Genomic DNA, 17,492 nt, shown 5'->3' on the forward strand with positions numbered 1-17,492 from the left:
TGGAGCCCCATGCTTGTGACACTGGCTGAAACTTAGTGAAGCTGTGTCTGTGTCACCACATTGTGTATCAGAATTTTGTCATTATCCACATTTGCCTAATTACCCTTGTCAAGGTTGTTTACTTCATTGGTAGTCAGGACTTAACATATGTTGTCATCCTATATACTCCATTCTCATCATTGGCGTTTATCTGTCTAATATTTCAATAACAACAAAAAACAAACTTTGCACTTGTTGAAGGGACCACAGCATTTTTCTTATACCTGCTATGAAGTGCTATGGAAATCCTACTGTGGGTTTTCAGTACAAAATACTTTTTTATAGCTCTCCCCTAGTGAGACTAGGGGACCTAGTCTTGAGACTGTATTGGGTTGTATTGCTAACGCTTACCCGTATTCATATTCTTTCCAAGAAAAAAGGTGAGGTATTAAAAAAAGCAGATAGGGGAGAGCCAAGAATCAAGATGGCTAAATAGGATAAGGACACATTTAAATGGATGGTAAATAAAGCAAATAAGAAGTTAGCAGAGGCTCACATGCAGAAACTTGCCCTGAAGGCCAGCACCAGCTGTTGGCTGCACCTGCTGTTTGAGGCTGCCTGGCGGGCGCTGTGTTTGTGTGAGAACACAATGAGAAAGTCCCCTCCTCGTGGCTTTTCATCACATCCCTTGTCTCCCTGTTATTGCTGGGTAAGGACCTTGTTGAATTCTGGCTCCTTGAGGACGCAACCATGTTGTGAGAAGAAATGAAACTTGCCTTGATTGCTGTCCCTTGGAGAAAAAAGTGTTCCAAGAAAACCGTTTCTATGATATTTCTCTCTCTCTTTTTTTTTTTTCCTCTCTCTCTCGGCAAAAAGAGGAAATAGGTTGTGTTTAGAAGATGGAGTTTAGGATTCCTGCACTCACTAGCAAGGAATATTTCAAGCATCTTTTAGTACCCTTGTACTGGGAGGATACTATCCCCTTTAAGTTTAGTAATGAATGTTCTGTTGAAATTATTTTAGAGTGTTTTCCCCGATCGCATGGAACCTTTTGGGTTTTGAAAGCTGAGTGCAGTCAGAAGGGGAAGGAAACACTGTGGTGTCCTGTGCTGCCCTGTTGGGCCCTCCTGCTTACTTCCTTCACAGCTTTTGAAGTGCCAGACGATAGTCTGTCTTTGTACCAATCCCTCAAATAGGCATTTGTAGCACAAGAGCTGCCAAAGACAAGAAGCAGCGATTGGCTTTTTGTGTGTGTGTGTGCTTTTTTTTTTTTTGACAAGTCAATAATAGAAACACAACTATGGAGTGCCCATTTCCAGGAAGATGCTTTGACTTGTCTTCATTTCAGCTAAATTTCTTCCATCAGAAAGATGATAATTTGGGGGGCTGTGGCGCTTGTTCTCTGAATAAGCTTTGCCAAAAAAGAGGAATATGTGAATAGCTGAGCCCTTCTCCAGGTAGCCTTTCTCTGCTGGTAATCATTGTTGGAAAAGACCTTGGAAATCACATTATTGAACTCCTACTCCCTATCTTTTTAAGATTTTTAAAGATTATGTTAAAGATATTTACAAATGGGACCTAATTTATTTTTGGAATCTTATTAATAGAACTGTTAAGAACAGATGTCTTTATGGCTAAATCTTCACCTTACATGTGCTAGGATCCCATACGTGTACTGATTCATGTCCTAGCTGCTCCACTTCCCCATCCATCTCCCTCCCTGTGGCCTGGGAAAGCAGTAGAGGATGACCCAGAGCCTTGGGACCCTGCACCTGCCTGGGAAACCGAGAGGAAGTTCCTGGCTCCTGACTTCAAATTGGCTTAAGCTCCTGCCAGTGTGGCCAGTTGAGGAGTGAATGAGTGGGAAATCTTTCTTCTCTGTATCTCCTACTCTCTATATATCCCGTCTTTCCAAATCAAATAAATAAATCTTAAAAAAAGAGAGAAATGCCAGATATTAACATTATGTACTATATGGTTTCATTTTTCAGAACTTCAGAAGTATGCAGTCTTGTAGAAGTGAAGATCTTAGGAGTAAATTAGTTAGCAGAGCAGTGAAGGTGTTGTGTGGTGAGGTCAGCGTTGTGGTGTAACAGGTAAAGCTGCCACCCACAAGGCTTGTATCCCACATGGGCATCAGTTCTATTCCTGGCTGCCACCCTTTCAGTTCTCTGCTCGTGACCTGGGGAGGCAGTGGGAAGATGGCTCGAATGCTTGTGTTTCTATGAGGGACCAACATGAACCTCCTAACTCCTGCCTTCAGCCTGGCCTAGTCCTGCTGTTCTGGCCATTTGGGAGGTGAACCAGCTGATAGAAAACCTTTCTCTCCATCATTTTTCTGTTGTAACTGTGATTTTCAAATGAATAACTCTTTCAAAGAAAAAAAGTGGCACCAGCCGAGGCCTTGGTTGGAGTCTCAGGCAGCGCTGGCTCCTGATTTTAGCTTCTTCCTGGGAAAGGTTCTGAACATAGTGGGTGATGACTTAGCTAGGTCCCTGCAATCCATGTAGGATTTTGCATGAATTCCCAGCTACTAGCTTTGGCTTGGCCCAGTGCACCTGCTGAAGTCATGGAGTGAGCTGGTGGCTGGGGGCTCTCTGTTTCTCTACCCTTCTGTCTTCTGCCTTTGAAATGAATAGAATAAATAAAATTGCTTTTAAAGAGTCAGCGTTTTGGTCCATTAATGAGGGTGGAATGACCCGAGGGGTTCCCTGGGTCTCTGGGAATTGTGCACATGTTGCTCGGGTCTCATTCCACGAGTTTATTCATTTTGCTGCAATTCAGATAATTTTGTCAATATGTATGCTATGTCTCAAGAACTTAAGTTAAATGGAAATACTTAACTACTTTCTGTATGTTTAGGTGGGGATGAAGGACAAAAAGCCAGGAAGAACAGGCAAGAAGCTTTTCCAACACTGGAGACTGTGTTCACAAAACTCCAACTCCTCTCATACTTCGACCAGCATCAGGTCACGACTCAGGTAGTCACTTAAAGCAGTTGTAGCAGTTGACATTTCAAATATTCCCTTTCCCTTAAAATCATCACTTCTGTGCAATATGTTTCCAACTTTAATTTGCTTTTTAAACAGATTTTTATAGACATACTTGGCAGGTCCTTAAACTATTGAACCTTCATGTTATGTGTCAGATTGCCTTTCTCAGAAGTTTTTTTTTTTTTAATCATTATATGAAACAATATTCAATCTATAAGATAATTATTGATACAGTACCTGTACAATTACATTTTGGTCCTGCACTGCTGTTGATAAGGGAGAATATTTTGATGGCTACAATAAAATACTATAAAATGCAGAAACTAATTCTTTCTTACTTTATCCATTAACATTATATTAGATACATCTAAAGCTTGCTAACATTTGTAGACCTGTTTTCAGGATTTTAGGAGCTACTTGCTATTACCTATTTAATACATTTCTTCAAAATATAGGGAAGATGTTGCATTTATTATTTTAGATCTATGCATGTTATGGGATTCTGTGGCAGTAGGTCCAAGTTGAATCAGGTATGAATTGAAACTTCCTTGCTTAACAATGAAATATCTAACTAAAAAAAAAATTGGCAATTGAATCTATAGCTGTTTTTCACTTTTGCTTTTCAGATCTCTAACAATGTGCTAGAACAAATTACAAGCTTTGCATCGGGGACGTCTTACCATCTCCCCTTGGCTCACCATATTCAACTCATCTTTGATCTCATGGAGCCAGCACTGAACATCAATGGGCTCATTGATTTTGCAATACAGGTGTTGAATTCAACATGTTTCTTTTCCTTTCAGGGGAGAAACCCTACCCCACCAGGCATTGCACCATTGAAAATTACCCACTTACTGGGCAGTGACACTCAAGCACATTTTGGAATAATTCTGAATTAATAGTCCTCAACCAATAGTTGACCTGTAGTTGTGTTTGTATTTTTAATGAAATACCTTTATTTTAAAAATGTGAGCTTTAAAGTTTTTTCTTTTTGGCGTTAAGCATTTTTCTTAGAGAAGGAAGAACATTTATTTTCTCCCTATAGTTTAGATTTAGACCTAATGAAAATTTCTATATTCCTTAGATAAATCTAAATTTACTTATAGAACTCTGTTGTTAATGAACAGGAGTAAGAATTGGCTTCCTTTGCTTATTCTATAGGCAGTCTTAGCTTTGTTAGTAAGATAAGGATAGATGTGTAACAGTCAATAAAGTGACAAGGCAAAGGAAGCAAAGAAGTGAGGAGTGGAGTTGCTCTCTAAAATTATCCAGTTCTGAGGTTTAGTTGGCTGTGAAGTTTCAGTCACTATTTCAGCTCCGGACACTTCCTAATTTCGGGCATCCTGAAGTCTAGACAGAAGGAAAACTATCAGGTGGTAAAGAATCAAAGGTTAAAAATAAAAAGCCCGTCACATCCATTGGAATATGCTTTCTGACTCTGAAGCTGTGTTAGAATGATGCATTCTGTGCATTGTTTGTAAAAACTGCCATTTTTCCACCCACATTTTTATTCGTTCTTTTCTCCCTTTGCAGTTGCTAAATGAACTGAGTGTTGTGGAAGCCGAGCTGCTCCTCAAGTCCTCCAGCCTGGCAGGCAACTACACCACGGGTCTGTGCGTCTGCATCGTGGCCGTTCTCAGGCGGTACCACAGTTGTCTGATCCTGAACCCCGACCAGACGGCCCAGGTGTTTGAAGGGTCAGTGTACAGAGCATCACTGTCATTCAGTGCTAGAATGTCCACTTTCTGGGCAAACTGGTACTGATAGCTGCTTCAGTAAAAACATCGAGGACTCTAATCAGAAAATCTTGATCAGAAAGTGTGTACAAGTGTGGAAAGTGGGTTCGTTTGAATAAGGTGCTATCCTCTTCTCTGTTCCTGCCATTTATACCTTTCTGTCATTTACACTGCCCTGCACCGTGACTTCTTTGTCCATGCAACTTCAGTTGACGTTGGAAGAACCCAACATGAATGAAGCTTTGCACACATTGTCACTTTTCAAATCTGGTTCTTCATTTTCTTTGATAACTGAAAGATGTATTTTGGCAAACTTGACCTAGGCCAGATGAATTTTTGTTTTCATTTTCAGCCTGTGTGTGTATGCGTGCGCATGTATTATAGACTAACTTTTGTTCTGCTGCGCCCGGTGGAGCTGAGTTAGAGGGGTTACCCAACGCTCTCCACCGTGGGGATCAGGTCTCAGAGAACAAAGGAGCATCGTCAACTCTGTAACCTCAATGTGCTCCTTGTGGCTCACTGCCCGCTCTTTTCCTCTCGCGTGTTTTATAATAACATTCAACCTGTTTTACTTCCATTTTTTCCCTCTGGACCTTTTATTTCCTCCGGAGCATGTATTTCAGTGTCTTTTATTGTCACCTAGCACACACAATCAATTTACATTTGGTTCCAGAATGGCATCCATTTTAACAGCAGGTTTTCCTGAATAAAGGACTTGTGTACCTAGATTAGAAATGAATTCGGAATCATCCGAAAAATATTGAAATGGGAGAAAGCTTGCATTTTAGAATTAAGGGTATATAGAGTTTTTATAGCTATCAACTACCCTACTAACTTTTGAGTTTTAGCACAGTTATACAGGCCAAGAAGAGAAGTGTTCGTTGAGGTATGGTACTCAATGACACAGCTAGTAAATGTCACAGGTTTTATTAAAGAGGATTTTACTTGCACCTTAATCCTGCTGTTGATAGTCTATACCTTGGTTTTGATAGAATGCATTGAAACCTATTTAATCACGAAACTAATTTAGCAGGTTGTGATAGGTGTTTTTATGTATTGTTGCATTGAACTTGATTATTATTTACTTCCTATTAAGTTTTCAAAAACTAATCTCTGACACTGTTGTGTATTTAGTTTATAAAGTGTAGCAAGGGTAAGTATTTCCCACAAAATGACTGTGGTTTTTTTCTTTGTGTCTATGTGACTGAATCTACTGGGATATCGTGAGATATTCTTGCCTATGACAAGTCAGAGGGATTGAGGAAGGCCTGGCTAATGCCCCGTGTGTACCTCTCCGACTCCCAGTAACGGTTCCATCCTCAACAGACTGCATTAGACTGCCTACATTATCATTTTTCTTCTTAATTGTTACAAAAGTTCGTTTCTGTCTGAAAGCCTTTATCTGGTTCCGTCGGTTGATCCCAACTCACTGGGCTTGAGATGCCACACTGCTCTTTCTCCAAGGAGTCTCCTGGCTTCCACTTGCGGTTCCTACGATGCATCGTCCCTATTAGCCTTAAGCTTTCTGGCTCCCTCCTGCCTTCTGCTTTCTCCTGAGTGCCAGAGAATCTAGAGGTCTAGGCTGCCCCTTGAGGTCTGCTGTGAATCAGCTCTGTATGATTGAGCAAGGCAGAGTTTTGTCCCCGAGAGCCACCCTTGTCCAGTATGGATGATGGGATTGCTGCAGTCCTTTGCAGCTTCAGTCACCCCGGTCTTCTGTGGTGCCATTCGTGGGTGAAGCATTTGGGTTGGAGGATGTGATGGAATGCAAGATATCGATGGACTCAGACTCAGGTGGAACTCTGATGTGTCCTAAAGGTGGCACACGAATGATAGAGACCTGGGCAGTCACGATGCAGAATTAGAGTAGTAATGGGCAGGAACTCCTAAGGGGAGGTGTCATGGCAAATGTCACTAATTAGAACAGGATTCCTCTTCTTATGTTAGATAAATTAAAGCAAAAAGGAACTCTGCCTCTGAACCCTGCATTCGGGTCCAGGCCAGAACCAGCTCACATTCCTGAAGATGCGTGACTCAGATATGTTGTCTGCAGAGACTGCTTATTTACAAAGGGATCATTTCAAAGCTCTGTAAAATACCGGGCTGTCTTTTCTGTGTCCTTACAGTTTAACTGGTGGCTTCTTCCACCTTGTAGGGAAGAATGTCTTTTCTTGCATTTGGTTTTGTTGTCAGTGATGTATCTGCGATTGTTTTAAGATCTATCATTTCAGGGCCCAGTGTGGAAGCCTAGAGGCTAAAGTCCTTGCCTTGCATCTTCCAAGATCCCATATGGGTGCTGGTTCATGTCCCGGAGGCCCCACTTCCCATCCAGCCTCCTGCTTGTGGCCTGCGAAAGTAGTAGAGGATGGCCCAAAGCCTTGGGACCCTGCACACCTAGGTGGGAGACCTGGAGGAGGCTCCGGGCTCCTAGCTTCGAATCTGCTCAGCTCTGGCCATTGCGGTCACTTGGGAAGTGAACCAGCTGTCTCTCCTCTCTGTATATCTGACTTTCCAATTTAAAATAGGTCTAGTATTTCAGTGTCATGATAGAAATTGATGTTTTATTCAATTTATGTATGAATAGTTCATATATGAACAGTTTGAATATATATATATATATATATATTTTTTTTTTTTTTCTTGTCCAAGTAATGTGTGGATGTAGACATTTTCTGTCTGGAAGATTGCAATATGCCATTTCTGGTAGCAGAATATAGATCTCATTTCTTCCTATTTATTCTCCTTAGGTTGTGTGGTGTGGTGAAACATGTTGTGAATCCCTCAGAATGTTCTTCCCCTGAGAGATGCATCCTAGCCTACCTCTATGATCTCTATGTGTCCTGCAGTCACCTCAGAAGCAAATTCGGAGACCTCTTCAGGTGGGTAGAGGAGAAACACGGAAGTAGAATCTTGCTCTGTGTGTTCGAGACCCTTGCCTTATCACTCATGTAACAATGGCAGACACTCGCCTTCACAAAGCTAATAGTGGTCATATCAGATAGTAACTTTATAAACTCAGAGTGTACTTAATATTCAATACTAATGGCAAAAAAACTACATCATTATGTAGTATTATGTCAACATGCGTTTTTTTTTTTTTTCCTTTTGTTTTAATATTCCGTGGATTGCAATGCCTTTATTTAATAAGTAATGCTACTTTGGTATTTCTTCCAAGAGATAGCTGTTCTCCAAAGAAGTAGTATCTCCCATCCAAGTACTAACCAGGCCCGACCCTGCTTAGCTTCCGAGATCCCCTGAGATTGGGCGTGTTAAGGGTTCACTTCCCAAGCGGCCACAACGGCTGCAGCTGAGCCAATCCAAAGCCAGGAACCTATTCTGGGTCTCCCACGTGGGTGCAGGGTCCCAAGGCTTTGGGTCATCCTCGACTGCTTTCCCGGGCCACAAGCAGGGAGCTGGGTGGGAAGTGGGGCTGCCGGGATTAGAGCCAGTGCCCATATGGGATCCTGGAATGTGCAATGCTATCACGCCAGACTCTCCTGTAGAATCTTTAAAATGTTGAGTGAGAAGTGGGGTGAGGGCCCTGTGCTGTCATGTAGTAGTTAAAGTCCTCACCTTGCATGCACTGGGATCCCATATGGGCGCCAGTTCTAATCCTGGCAGCCCCACTTCCCATCCAGCTCCCTGCTTGTGGCCTGGGAAAGCAGCCAAGGACGGCCCAAAGCTTTGAAACCCTGCAGCCACATGGGAGACTCGGAAGAGCTCCTGGTTCCTGCCTTCGGATCTGCTCGGCTCCAGGCATTGCTGGTTCACTATGGGAAGTGAAGCATAGTATGGAAGGTGTTTGAAAGGACAAGGTCCCGTCATGGTCCTCATTTTGAAAATGTCTTGACTCCGTATTTCAAACTTGTATCCTTCAGTGGTGACCGGCACTTTTTACATAAACTGGGATTGTAATTATTGCCAATTAGTCAGTGGCTTTAGTCCTCTCCATTAAGTCAGTGCTTTCCCAGCATCATTGCCAACTAGATTACCTGGATGAACTTCTTAAACACGCAAGTTCAGTTCACCTGCAATGGGCCCCAGGAATTTGTATCTTGAAGCGCTTGCTCTATTATGCCAAAAAAAAAAAAAAATAGTTCACGTTTCTACGAGTAATATGTCGACCAGTTGTAGGTGATTGTTGGGACTTGGAACGCATCTCCTCCAATCCTGCTGTAGAATGGGGGCTGCGGTTGCGCAGAATCAACCCCCAGGAGGGTTGACTTCACACTTTAATCAACACTGAATGCAAGTGCTTGACAGTAGCAGCCGTTTAGGGTAGAATGTATGCTTTTTAATTTTCAAGGCTCTTGTAATTGGCTCCTTTCCCTCTGTCATGGTGCCTAAGATTAGGAATCTGAAACAAATAGCTCTGTATGTCAAAAGTTTTGCTGCCAAAAAACAGCCTAAAAAACCAGTGTTCCTTCTACAAGGGATCTTGGACAGAAGGTGAATGTTGCCAATAAATCTGTTACCTGTGGTAAGTAGGCATCGCTAAGTAAGTTTCCGTAAGGAATCTGAGAGTGAGAGTGCCACGGGTCGGCCACTAACTCCCAGGAAGGTAGAAATGGAACGTGAGCTTTGGAATTCCACTGACGTCAGTGTCATCTGTACAACAGCATTGAAAGGGATACGTTTCTATCCCCTTAGAACATTCTCTACCTAATTCAAAAACAATTGAGCAAATCTTTCATTTTTCCCTCGCCACAATAAAAGTTCCTACAAGTCTTCTTATGCTGCCGAGAAAGAAATCATGACTAAAGTTTTTGCAAGGATGTGGTAGCTCTTTTTTTCACTCTTGGAAAAATTGTGTGATGTAAATGTTTCTGCTCACTCCCGACTAAACCCCCTTTTTTTTTTCTTTTTACCTTTCTCTGTATCTGTCTGTCTAGCCCAGCCACTGTCCTTACAATGGCTTTGGCATATCAATTTTGGATATACTTATTGTACTTTGAGAAACATTAACATAGAATGTGGGATGAAGCTTCAGTACCATTTTCCCCTAAAGTACGACTGAGTGCACTGTTAAAAGAGAATGATTGGAAGGCTTCCTTGAATTATTTCATGTTTTGATTTTTAATCTCCTTTCCGTTTTTCATGCTACACTTCTATAGGCTCAGGGATTTTTTTTTTGAGCATATAAAATGTAGAAATATTTTGAAATGATTCAGTTTAGTATTCACCTGTCTCTTGTTTGTTCAGTTCTGCCACCCATGTAACAACCATGTTTGAGTAGTTTCTACATTCGAGGTCCTGTACTCCATGTTAGTCCAGTTGCTAAGTTCACATCAAGAGCTTCTATTTGGAATTTTCTATAGAAATGCATTACAGCTGTTGTCATTCAGTATGTCCCTGAGTGAATAACATTGTAGTTACTCAAAATTTTTTTTCTTTTGAATTCTTCTCCTAACCTCAGTAGTGCCTGTTCAAAAGTAAAGCAGACCATATATACGAACGTGGTACCTGCAAACTCTAACTTGCGATGGGATCCAAATTTCATGATGACTTTTATTGAGAATCCCTCAGCGCGCAGCATCAACTACTCAATGCTAGGCAAGATCCTTAGCAACAACGCGGCCAACCGCTACAGCTTTGTCTGCAATACACTCATGAATGTATGTATGGGCCATCAGGATGCTGGAAGGTGAGACGGGTTAACCTGGGATTCATGACTAACCTGTGTGTGGTTTCCTTGCTGCTTCTTTGAACCTAAAAATCATTAGTAATTTTCTAGACTGACATTTGACTGTCATTGGCTTTTTTTTTTTTATCTCCTTTTATTCCTGAAGCTGTCTCTGCCCCATTGCCTGATTTTGTTTATCCAAGAGGCAGTACTGTTGGATTAGTTGTTGGCTTATTATTTTTGGATGACATGTTTTAGATGCGATCTATAAACTCTTTGACCTGTTTTCTGAAACAGTAACAATGCAAAATAAGCTACCTTTCAAAATGACCTGTATGTGTTCCTCCCTAAGTATATTGCATTTCATTTCTTGATGCTCTTAAAATTGAGTAGATAGGTTCACCGAACTAAGCAAGTTCTAATTCACATTTTCACTGGTTAAATTTTGCTTCACAGTTCTGCTTGTTGGCAGTTTTTTTTTTTTTTTTTTTTTTTAATCCAGCTGGTGCGTCAGTTGACTCGTGGGTATTCATTGTATATTGAATCTAGGAAAATAAGCAAGTTGTTGAAGGACAGGAAATGCGTGTGTGATATTTACATCCCATCTGAGTGTTTTATGTATGTGGTTTTGTTTGCATCCCAGGATCAACGACATAGCCAATTTCTCCTCGGAGCTGACGGCCTGCTGCACGGTGCTCAGCTCGGAGTGGCTGGGAGTCCTGAAGGCTCTCTGTTGCTCGTCAAATCACGTGTGGGGGTTCAATGATGTGCTGTGCACCGTGGATGTAAGTTGGCTGTTTCCTTTCCACCTTAGCTGTGTACTTTGATCCTTGGCTATGGGAAAGGTTTTTTTTTTGAATTGACTCTTTAAAAAAGCAAAAGATATTTTAAACCATTTTTTTTTCCTGTCTGAAAGGAATAAACTACAGTGTAGTTGCAAAGGGTTAAATACGTGAGGAATAAAATAGAAGTCAGCAGGCAGCAGCATGAGTAGAGGAGCTGTGCCCCTCGTTTGTTACAATGTTTTCCGCACGTTTAGTCTCTTCAAAAGCTGCTTCCGGTTTTTATCAGGGGCTTTGGTTTCCTCATGGTGGGAGATATGATACAGCAAAAAGAACATTACAGATACCCTTGTGCCATGCAGGAGTAACCAGTGCTAGATTTAGGGGGTGTCTGTCCACACCTGGGAAATGACGAGCTCCTACTCGCTCTGCCTCACAGTGTCCTGAGTCATGTTGAGTTCAAGATGTGCCTAGTTGTAACTACACGCACACACACACACACACACACACACACACACACACACACACACCCCAGTGTCAGTCCTTCACTCTTTCTACCCATCCTTAGTTTCACATGCCACAATAGCTTATGTGCAGCAGAGTTCTCTCCATTTTAGAATCCTCCTCTCGGTTGCAGGGTTACTCATCAGGACTCAGTAGAGAATCCTGTCTCCGTATTTCCATCATGCAGATAGATGCCTGTTAATAGTTGATATATTTAATATATGTAGATTTCCCCCCCCCTTTCAGCATAGTCCCTGAAGTTTCTGGGTATTGTTGCTGTGTTTTCCTCTGTAGCAGCATGACCCTCCTCCCTCCTCTTAATCTGCTAAGCACAGCGCGAGGTTCACAGTGCGACCTCATACGAAGGCTGCTATTGTGGCTCTCTCCCTTACTCCTTTCTACCTGTGAAATTACTATGACTTAATTTTCCTTTCTTTTCTTTCTTTTAAAAGCTGAGTGTCAGTTGGCAACCTCCCGAGTTGTCCCTAGAACTAAATTAATCATATTAAGGGCTCCCTGTTAGCTGCCGCCTTGACAAACTTCAGTATACTAGTGAAGACTGTCCTTTTTTTCCACTAGCGGGACCCTTCTCTTCCTTATTCCCCAAGGGTTTGACCATCAAGACATGACATAAGGCGCTGCTGAAAAGATCAGTGAGGTTTCATCTTTTACTGATTTCTAGATTTAGCTTTGATTTGCCTCTCAAATTATATTATACAAGTTAAAACTCTTTCCTTTTTAGTGTCAGACATAGGGGTAAACCTCCTCCTGTGTCTCATAAAGCAAAAATAGTCCAACGAGATAATAATCCCCCGGAGTTGTCACCCCCTGTATTGGTCCATGTTGGGATTAGGACCTTGTTGGTATTGCCTACGTTCTCGTAGATATTAATCTTAGTCGCTACTTAAAGGCTGTTAGGTATTAAAACCTGTCAATGTTTTTCTTGAAGGTGAGTGACCTTTCATTCCATGATTCATTAGCTACTTTCATTGCTATTCTGATAGCACGACAGTGTTTTTCCCTCGAGGACGTCGTGCAGCACGTCGCACTCCCCTCTCTCCTGGCCGCAGGTGAGGCACGTGGGATCCCCCCGTTATCTTGGAGGAATGGTTTCTGACTGTTTTGTTGAAAAGAAAAGTCTATGTGAGATCCAGAGGTACAGTGGGAGTGGTAGAATGAGATAGAGAGAGTGAAAGAGATCTTCCATCCTCTGGTGCGTTCTCTGATTGGCCACGATGGCCAAAGCTGAGCCAGGGTGAAGCCAGGAGCTTCTTCTAGGTCTCCGACATGGGTGGCAGGGGTCCAGACAATTGGGTTATACGCTACAGCTTTCCCAGACCTCTGGCAGGGAGCTGGATTGGAAGTGGAACAACTGGACTATGAATGAACCTGAGTCTCCTGCAACTACTGCACTAGCTGTGCCACAACATGAGCCCTGGTTTGTGATTGAAAGCAGTGTGTTTGTTGGTGAGTGGGGAGACGACCTGGTGGAGATGGTAGAATTGTGATCTCTCCATGGTAGAAAAGCACTACCATAGGTCCCCATCGGCAAGACGACGAGCTGCCGTTTGTCATGACCTGTTTTACGGGAGCACTCAGGTTTCCCCAAGAGGGCCACCAGTTCTTAGTAGCTGTAAGGACAACTTGCTTGAGATACTGGGAAAATTGAGCTCAATAGAAAACTCCAAGGACTTTGCCCTGAATCCATTGCAAAGCTTGTGTTCTGATCTGCCTTTGCCAGCCTGTGGGGATGCAGATGCTGAGCCCGGGGCGAGGATGACCTGTCGACTCCTGCTCCACCTCTTCCAGACTCCCCAGGCCTACTTCCTCCCTCAGTCCGCAGGTGAGCCAACAGAGGGGAAGTGATCAAGTTCTGAAATGACCAGGTGGGCCGCCTGTGTCCTCATTTCCTTCTTGGCTCCCATGGGCTTCCTCTGGGGCTGCTTAACGATAGGATGATGCAATGGAGAGGCCTTCCCAGCACCTTTTATTGGCCTGGTATCCGGGTATGTTGAGAAACACGAATCAAGCATGAATAAACAATGGAATACCTCTGCTCTTAAGCTAAGGCTCGCAGGTGGGCAGTGTGGCCCTCTAGCATTCTCTGTATGTTGATTCTAAATCACACTGGAGCAGCTTAGGGGTGACTCATTTAGTCTTGTCCTGAGGCTAAAGGAACAAGGTAGCCCAGCCATTGCAAGGGTGTTGGGGATCTGGCTTCAGATATCTATACACCCCGTGTGACAATGACACAAGTGTCTGAAGATCTGCCTAATCTTTTTAATATGTCTCTGTGAGGATCAATGACAAGATTTCAATCATTTAAAAACAAAAATGGTAGTGAGGCATCCTGGCAGTCATTCTTAGCGAATCCATAAGCATCATTTACTGCAAGCTAACGGCAATTAAGCGCCCACAGTCTAACAATGAGAGACCCCACTGACTGTAAAGGATTGCAAAAGATGGTTAATGATGGTGATGAGACTATTAAATATTTGTTATTGTTTTCCTAGGCAAACCTTTTCCCGGAATAAGGTCATCCTGTGATAGACACCTCTTAGCCGCTGCTCATAATAGCATCGAAGTGGGAGCCGTGTTTGCTGTGTTAAAAGCAATTATGATGCTTGGTAAGACTGCCCTAGCCCGATGTTTCCTGGTTAATCATCAGAATCACAGGAGGAATAATCCGTTTTCAGGTTGAAATGTGATCATGATTCCTTGCAGGCGTGCTTTCTGTTTGTTCTCCTCCTAGAAAATGTTGTTGATGTTCTGCAAGTGTAATTCAAGTGGGCTGTGGGTGGTGTCCCTTCCCTGAATTACACTGTGTTTTAAGTAAATGATATAAGCTAGATCCTGCAGCCCACGGGGTGATTTTACCTTCAGCTTTTGTCAGAAATTGCACCTGGTGAGGACCAGGGAAGACTTGGTGATTTGACCAAGCATGGGTCACCCGGGTACAAAACATCAGAAAACTGGGATTTTAATATTACTTGTCTGTGTTGTGATTTTGAACGAGTCTGTATCCTTCTGCCTTTGTTTTGTTCATGAACCAGGTGATAATGGCAGTGGTGCTTGTATTACTGATCAACAATTACAGCAGTTTCTTCATTTAAGCCATAATGTCCAGAATGACTTTTACTTACTTATTGTATATGTTCTAAAGAAGCTGCAGGTGTCATCATGGGCAGTGTTAGAAACCTTAAAACACTTTTGTTCAATCAGTGAAAAGAACCTGAATGCTCTTTTAAGTCTTGATTTCAGGCTGCCTCATTCCAGCTTTGCGTGCCAAAACAGTGTGTTCAGAAGGAGCTCCTTGTGGTTAGAGATTGCCCCAGTGGGTAGGGTCACAGTAGATGGCTGTCTGGAAAGTGTAACCATGTCCTAATACTTGCTGATAACACAGAAGGATGACAGAGTTGTCACAAAACAAATTGTAAGAAGTTTACTTAAAATGCAATAAAAATGATGTGTGTGAGTGCGCACATATACCGATCTACATACATACTTCTGACATGCACATGGAAGTTTATGCTAAGGGAAGGGTCGAGCCACATGGAGGGTCACTGGTCCTCCGCTAGCCTCACGGCCTATAGTATTATATAGTCAGCAAGTTCTGATGATGTTTAAAGGAAGAGACACCTGGTCAGTTATTTTTGACAGTATGCAGTCAGCGACTGGTTTCTTCCCCACGGTGTTTGTAGCACTTATCAGAAAAATGACCGAATAGTGGCTTTTTGATAAAGTAATATTGGAAGTGAGCATGTACGTGGCAGAGAGTCTCACAGCCGAAAATAAGGCGTGAACTCTGACTTTGGCCTTTTGATTAGCTGGCCTTGTCTGAACCCATTTAAAATGTGTCCTCTTCCTTAAAGACAATGGAGGATTGTCCAGGTGTGAAAGCATCAGGTCAGGTGCACGGCATCGGCTAGGTGGGCCCCTTCGTGGTGGCTGTAACTGTAGGGTCTGGCTCCACCTCACAGGCCTTTTCTGTCCCCCAACACCTGAAATGCATGAAGATATTCTAGGAGGAGCTGGCAGAGGTGTTGATTGCTTTGCTTTGGAGGTGGGGCGGGGGGGAAGGTTTTAACTTGCCCACCACTCTCCCAATCATTGACCTTTCCACCCCTATTTACTGGGAAATACGAAGGAACCTGACATGGTTCATGGAAATGGAATTAAAGGGTGTGTTTATTTTGATGCAAAAAAAAAAAAAAAGAAATCCATGCATAGTGAGGGATTTTGCTGAAAAGTTTGTTAATAATATATGTATGCTTGAAAAAAAAAAGCGTGACTTTCAAATTTTTGCATCAAAATTAAGTTTACCTTTAATTTCACTTTTGCGCAAACTTATTAAATTAGCTTGGTATTGTGAAATAGAGATGTCACCTAAGGGTGGAGAACGCATCCTAAATTTTGGTTCTTTAAGTTTTGTCCTTTTAGCTTCCTAAAAGTCCTACTCAATTAAATACATTCCTGTGGGCGAGGGGAAGTTAGTACTTATTACATTTGAATATGTGCCGTGTATCAATGCATTGAAATACCACGTCCTTCCCCTCCTCGTAGGATTTGAATAGTAAAAATTTCTTAAGCCATCCTGGTTTTGCAAAAACCTTTTCTTGGTTGACTTGTGGGTGCTTACTGACCTGGGCTGGATTTGACTGATTCACTGCAGGCAGGTACGGCCTCGCCTCAACTCATTTGTTGGTTACAGAAAATTTTCCTATCGGGGCTTACTATAATCCTGCAGGTAAATCAGCAAAAGCTTGAAGGCGTTGCTGTCATCTGGCAGTCCCTGTTTCCAGATTGTAGTATGTTTCACATTTTAAAAATAATGACTTGGCTAGAGACGAGATCTTAGTGCCGATTTTCAAACATGTTCTGCTGAGTCATTCCCTTTTCATCCCCGCCCCCCAACAAAATTTTGTTAGGAGGGAAAGAATTTCTCTTGCCTTCCTGTCACTGAGTCTATTAGAGGTTGATCGGGTAACCCTTTCCGATTTGGACGGTACAGAGAGGAAGGTGGAAGACATGGGTTATTCAATGAATACCCTACTCTTCAGGGCTTCCTTAGTGTGCGTTGCCCTTTTCCATTCCCAGGGAAATAAATCTGTGTTGTCAAGAAGTTGGTAGTAAGGTGGGCTAAGGCAAAACTTTTCTCTTGACCTATGGATAGAAAATAAGGCATTGTAAGAGAAGAAATGCAAAAGGGACATCTAGAAGGGTGAGTAACCCGTTTTTTCTTCTTTGCCTATCAATCAAGTGAATTTGACTACATTCATGCTTGAAATAGTGGTGAAACCCATGTTCCGTGATTACTCAGTGTGACTCATGACATCAAATGTGGTGGAAGTATATTTGACTCTGTGAACAAAATAAGGAATGAGCCTTAAACCTGGCTTTTTCTCTGTGTGTGATGGAAGCCTCCCTGGTTCTTGCATCTGTGCTCTCGATCCATTTTACCTATCGCTGAGTGATAGCACTGCTCATAGTTCACGCACTTTACTTCTCCCTGAAAGCCGGCCCCATTTGCTTCTCAGATAACTGGCAGCATTCTGAACATCTGAGATTGTGCTTTCTGATTCCGTTATTTAGGCGATGCCAAAATTGGCAGTAACAATGTCAGCTCCTTAAAGAATGATGACTTCAACATACGGGGTTTGCGTCGGGATGGCAATGCTGATGACATCTGGCCTGCCTCACAGAATTCCAAATCCTGCGGGAAAAGCATTTCCATAGAAACTGCCAACTTAAGAGAATATGCTAGATATGTTCTGAGGACAATCTGTCAACAGGTATTTTCTTTTCCCAATTGATTTTGCTTTATAGTTTGAGGATGTAACTTCTTTCAGTGAGCCTTCTCGCTTTGGTGGAAAAC

The 17,492-nt window shown here is 42.5% G+C and overlaps 1 protein-coding gene across 1 annotated transcript in view; it reads left to right on the top strand.

Annotated features, from left to right (window-relative positions):
* Window positions 1–17,492, top strand: part of MED12L (mediator complex subunit 12L) — a 302,774-nt gene that overhangs the window by 238,876 nt on the left and 46,406 nt on the right. Inside the window, exons 17-26 of the mRNA XM_040974792.1 lie at window positions 2,842–2,960; window positions 3,599–3,742; window positions 4,506–4,669; window positions 7,456–7,587; window positions 10,125–10,352; window positions 10,975–11,116; window positions 12,567–12,687; window positions 13,359–13,460; window positions 14,131–14,244; window positions 17,210–17,409. Of these exons, the coding sequence (XP_040830726.1) occupies window positions 2,842–2,960; window positions 3,599–3,742; window positions 4,506–4,669; window positions 7,456–7,587; window positions 10,125–10,352; window positions 10,975–11,116; window positions 12,567–12,687; window positions 13,359–13,460; window positions 14,131–14,244; window positions 17,210–17,409 (1,466 nt within the window). The remainder of the gene's footprint in view (window positions 1–2,841; window positions 2,961–3,598; window positions 3,743–4,505; window positions 4,670–7,455; window positions 7,588–10,124; window positions 10,353–10,974; window positions 11,117–12,566; window positions 12,688–13,358; window positions 13,461–14,130; window positions 14,245–17,209; window positions 17,410–17,492) is intronic.

Source organism: Ochotona curzoniae, unplaced genomic scaffold (genome assembly GCF_017591425.1).
Source record: "Ochotona curzoniae isolate NIBS_2020 unplaced genomic scaffold, NIBS_Ocur_1.0 contig_2599, whole genome shotgun sequence".
Classification (NCBI taxonomy): Eukaryota; Metazoa; Chordata; class Mammalia; order Lagomorpha; family Ochotonidae; genus Ochotona; species Ochotona curzoniae.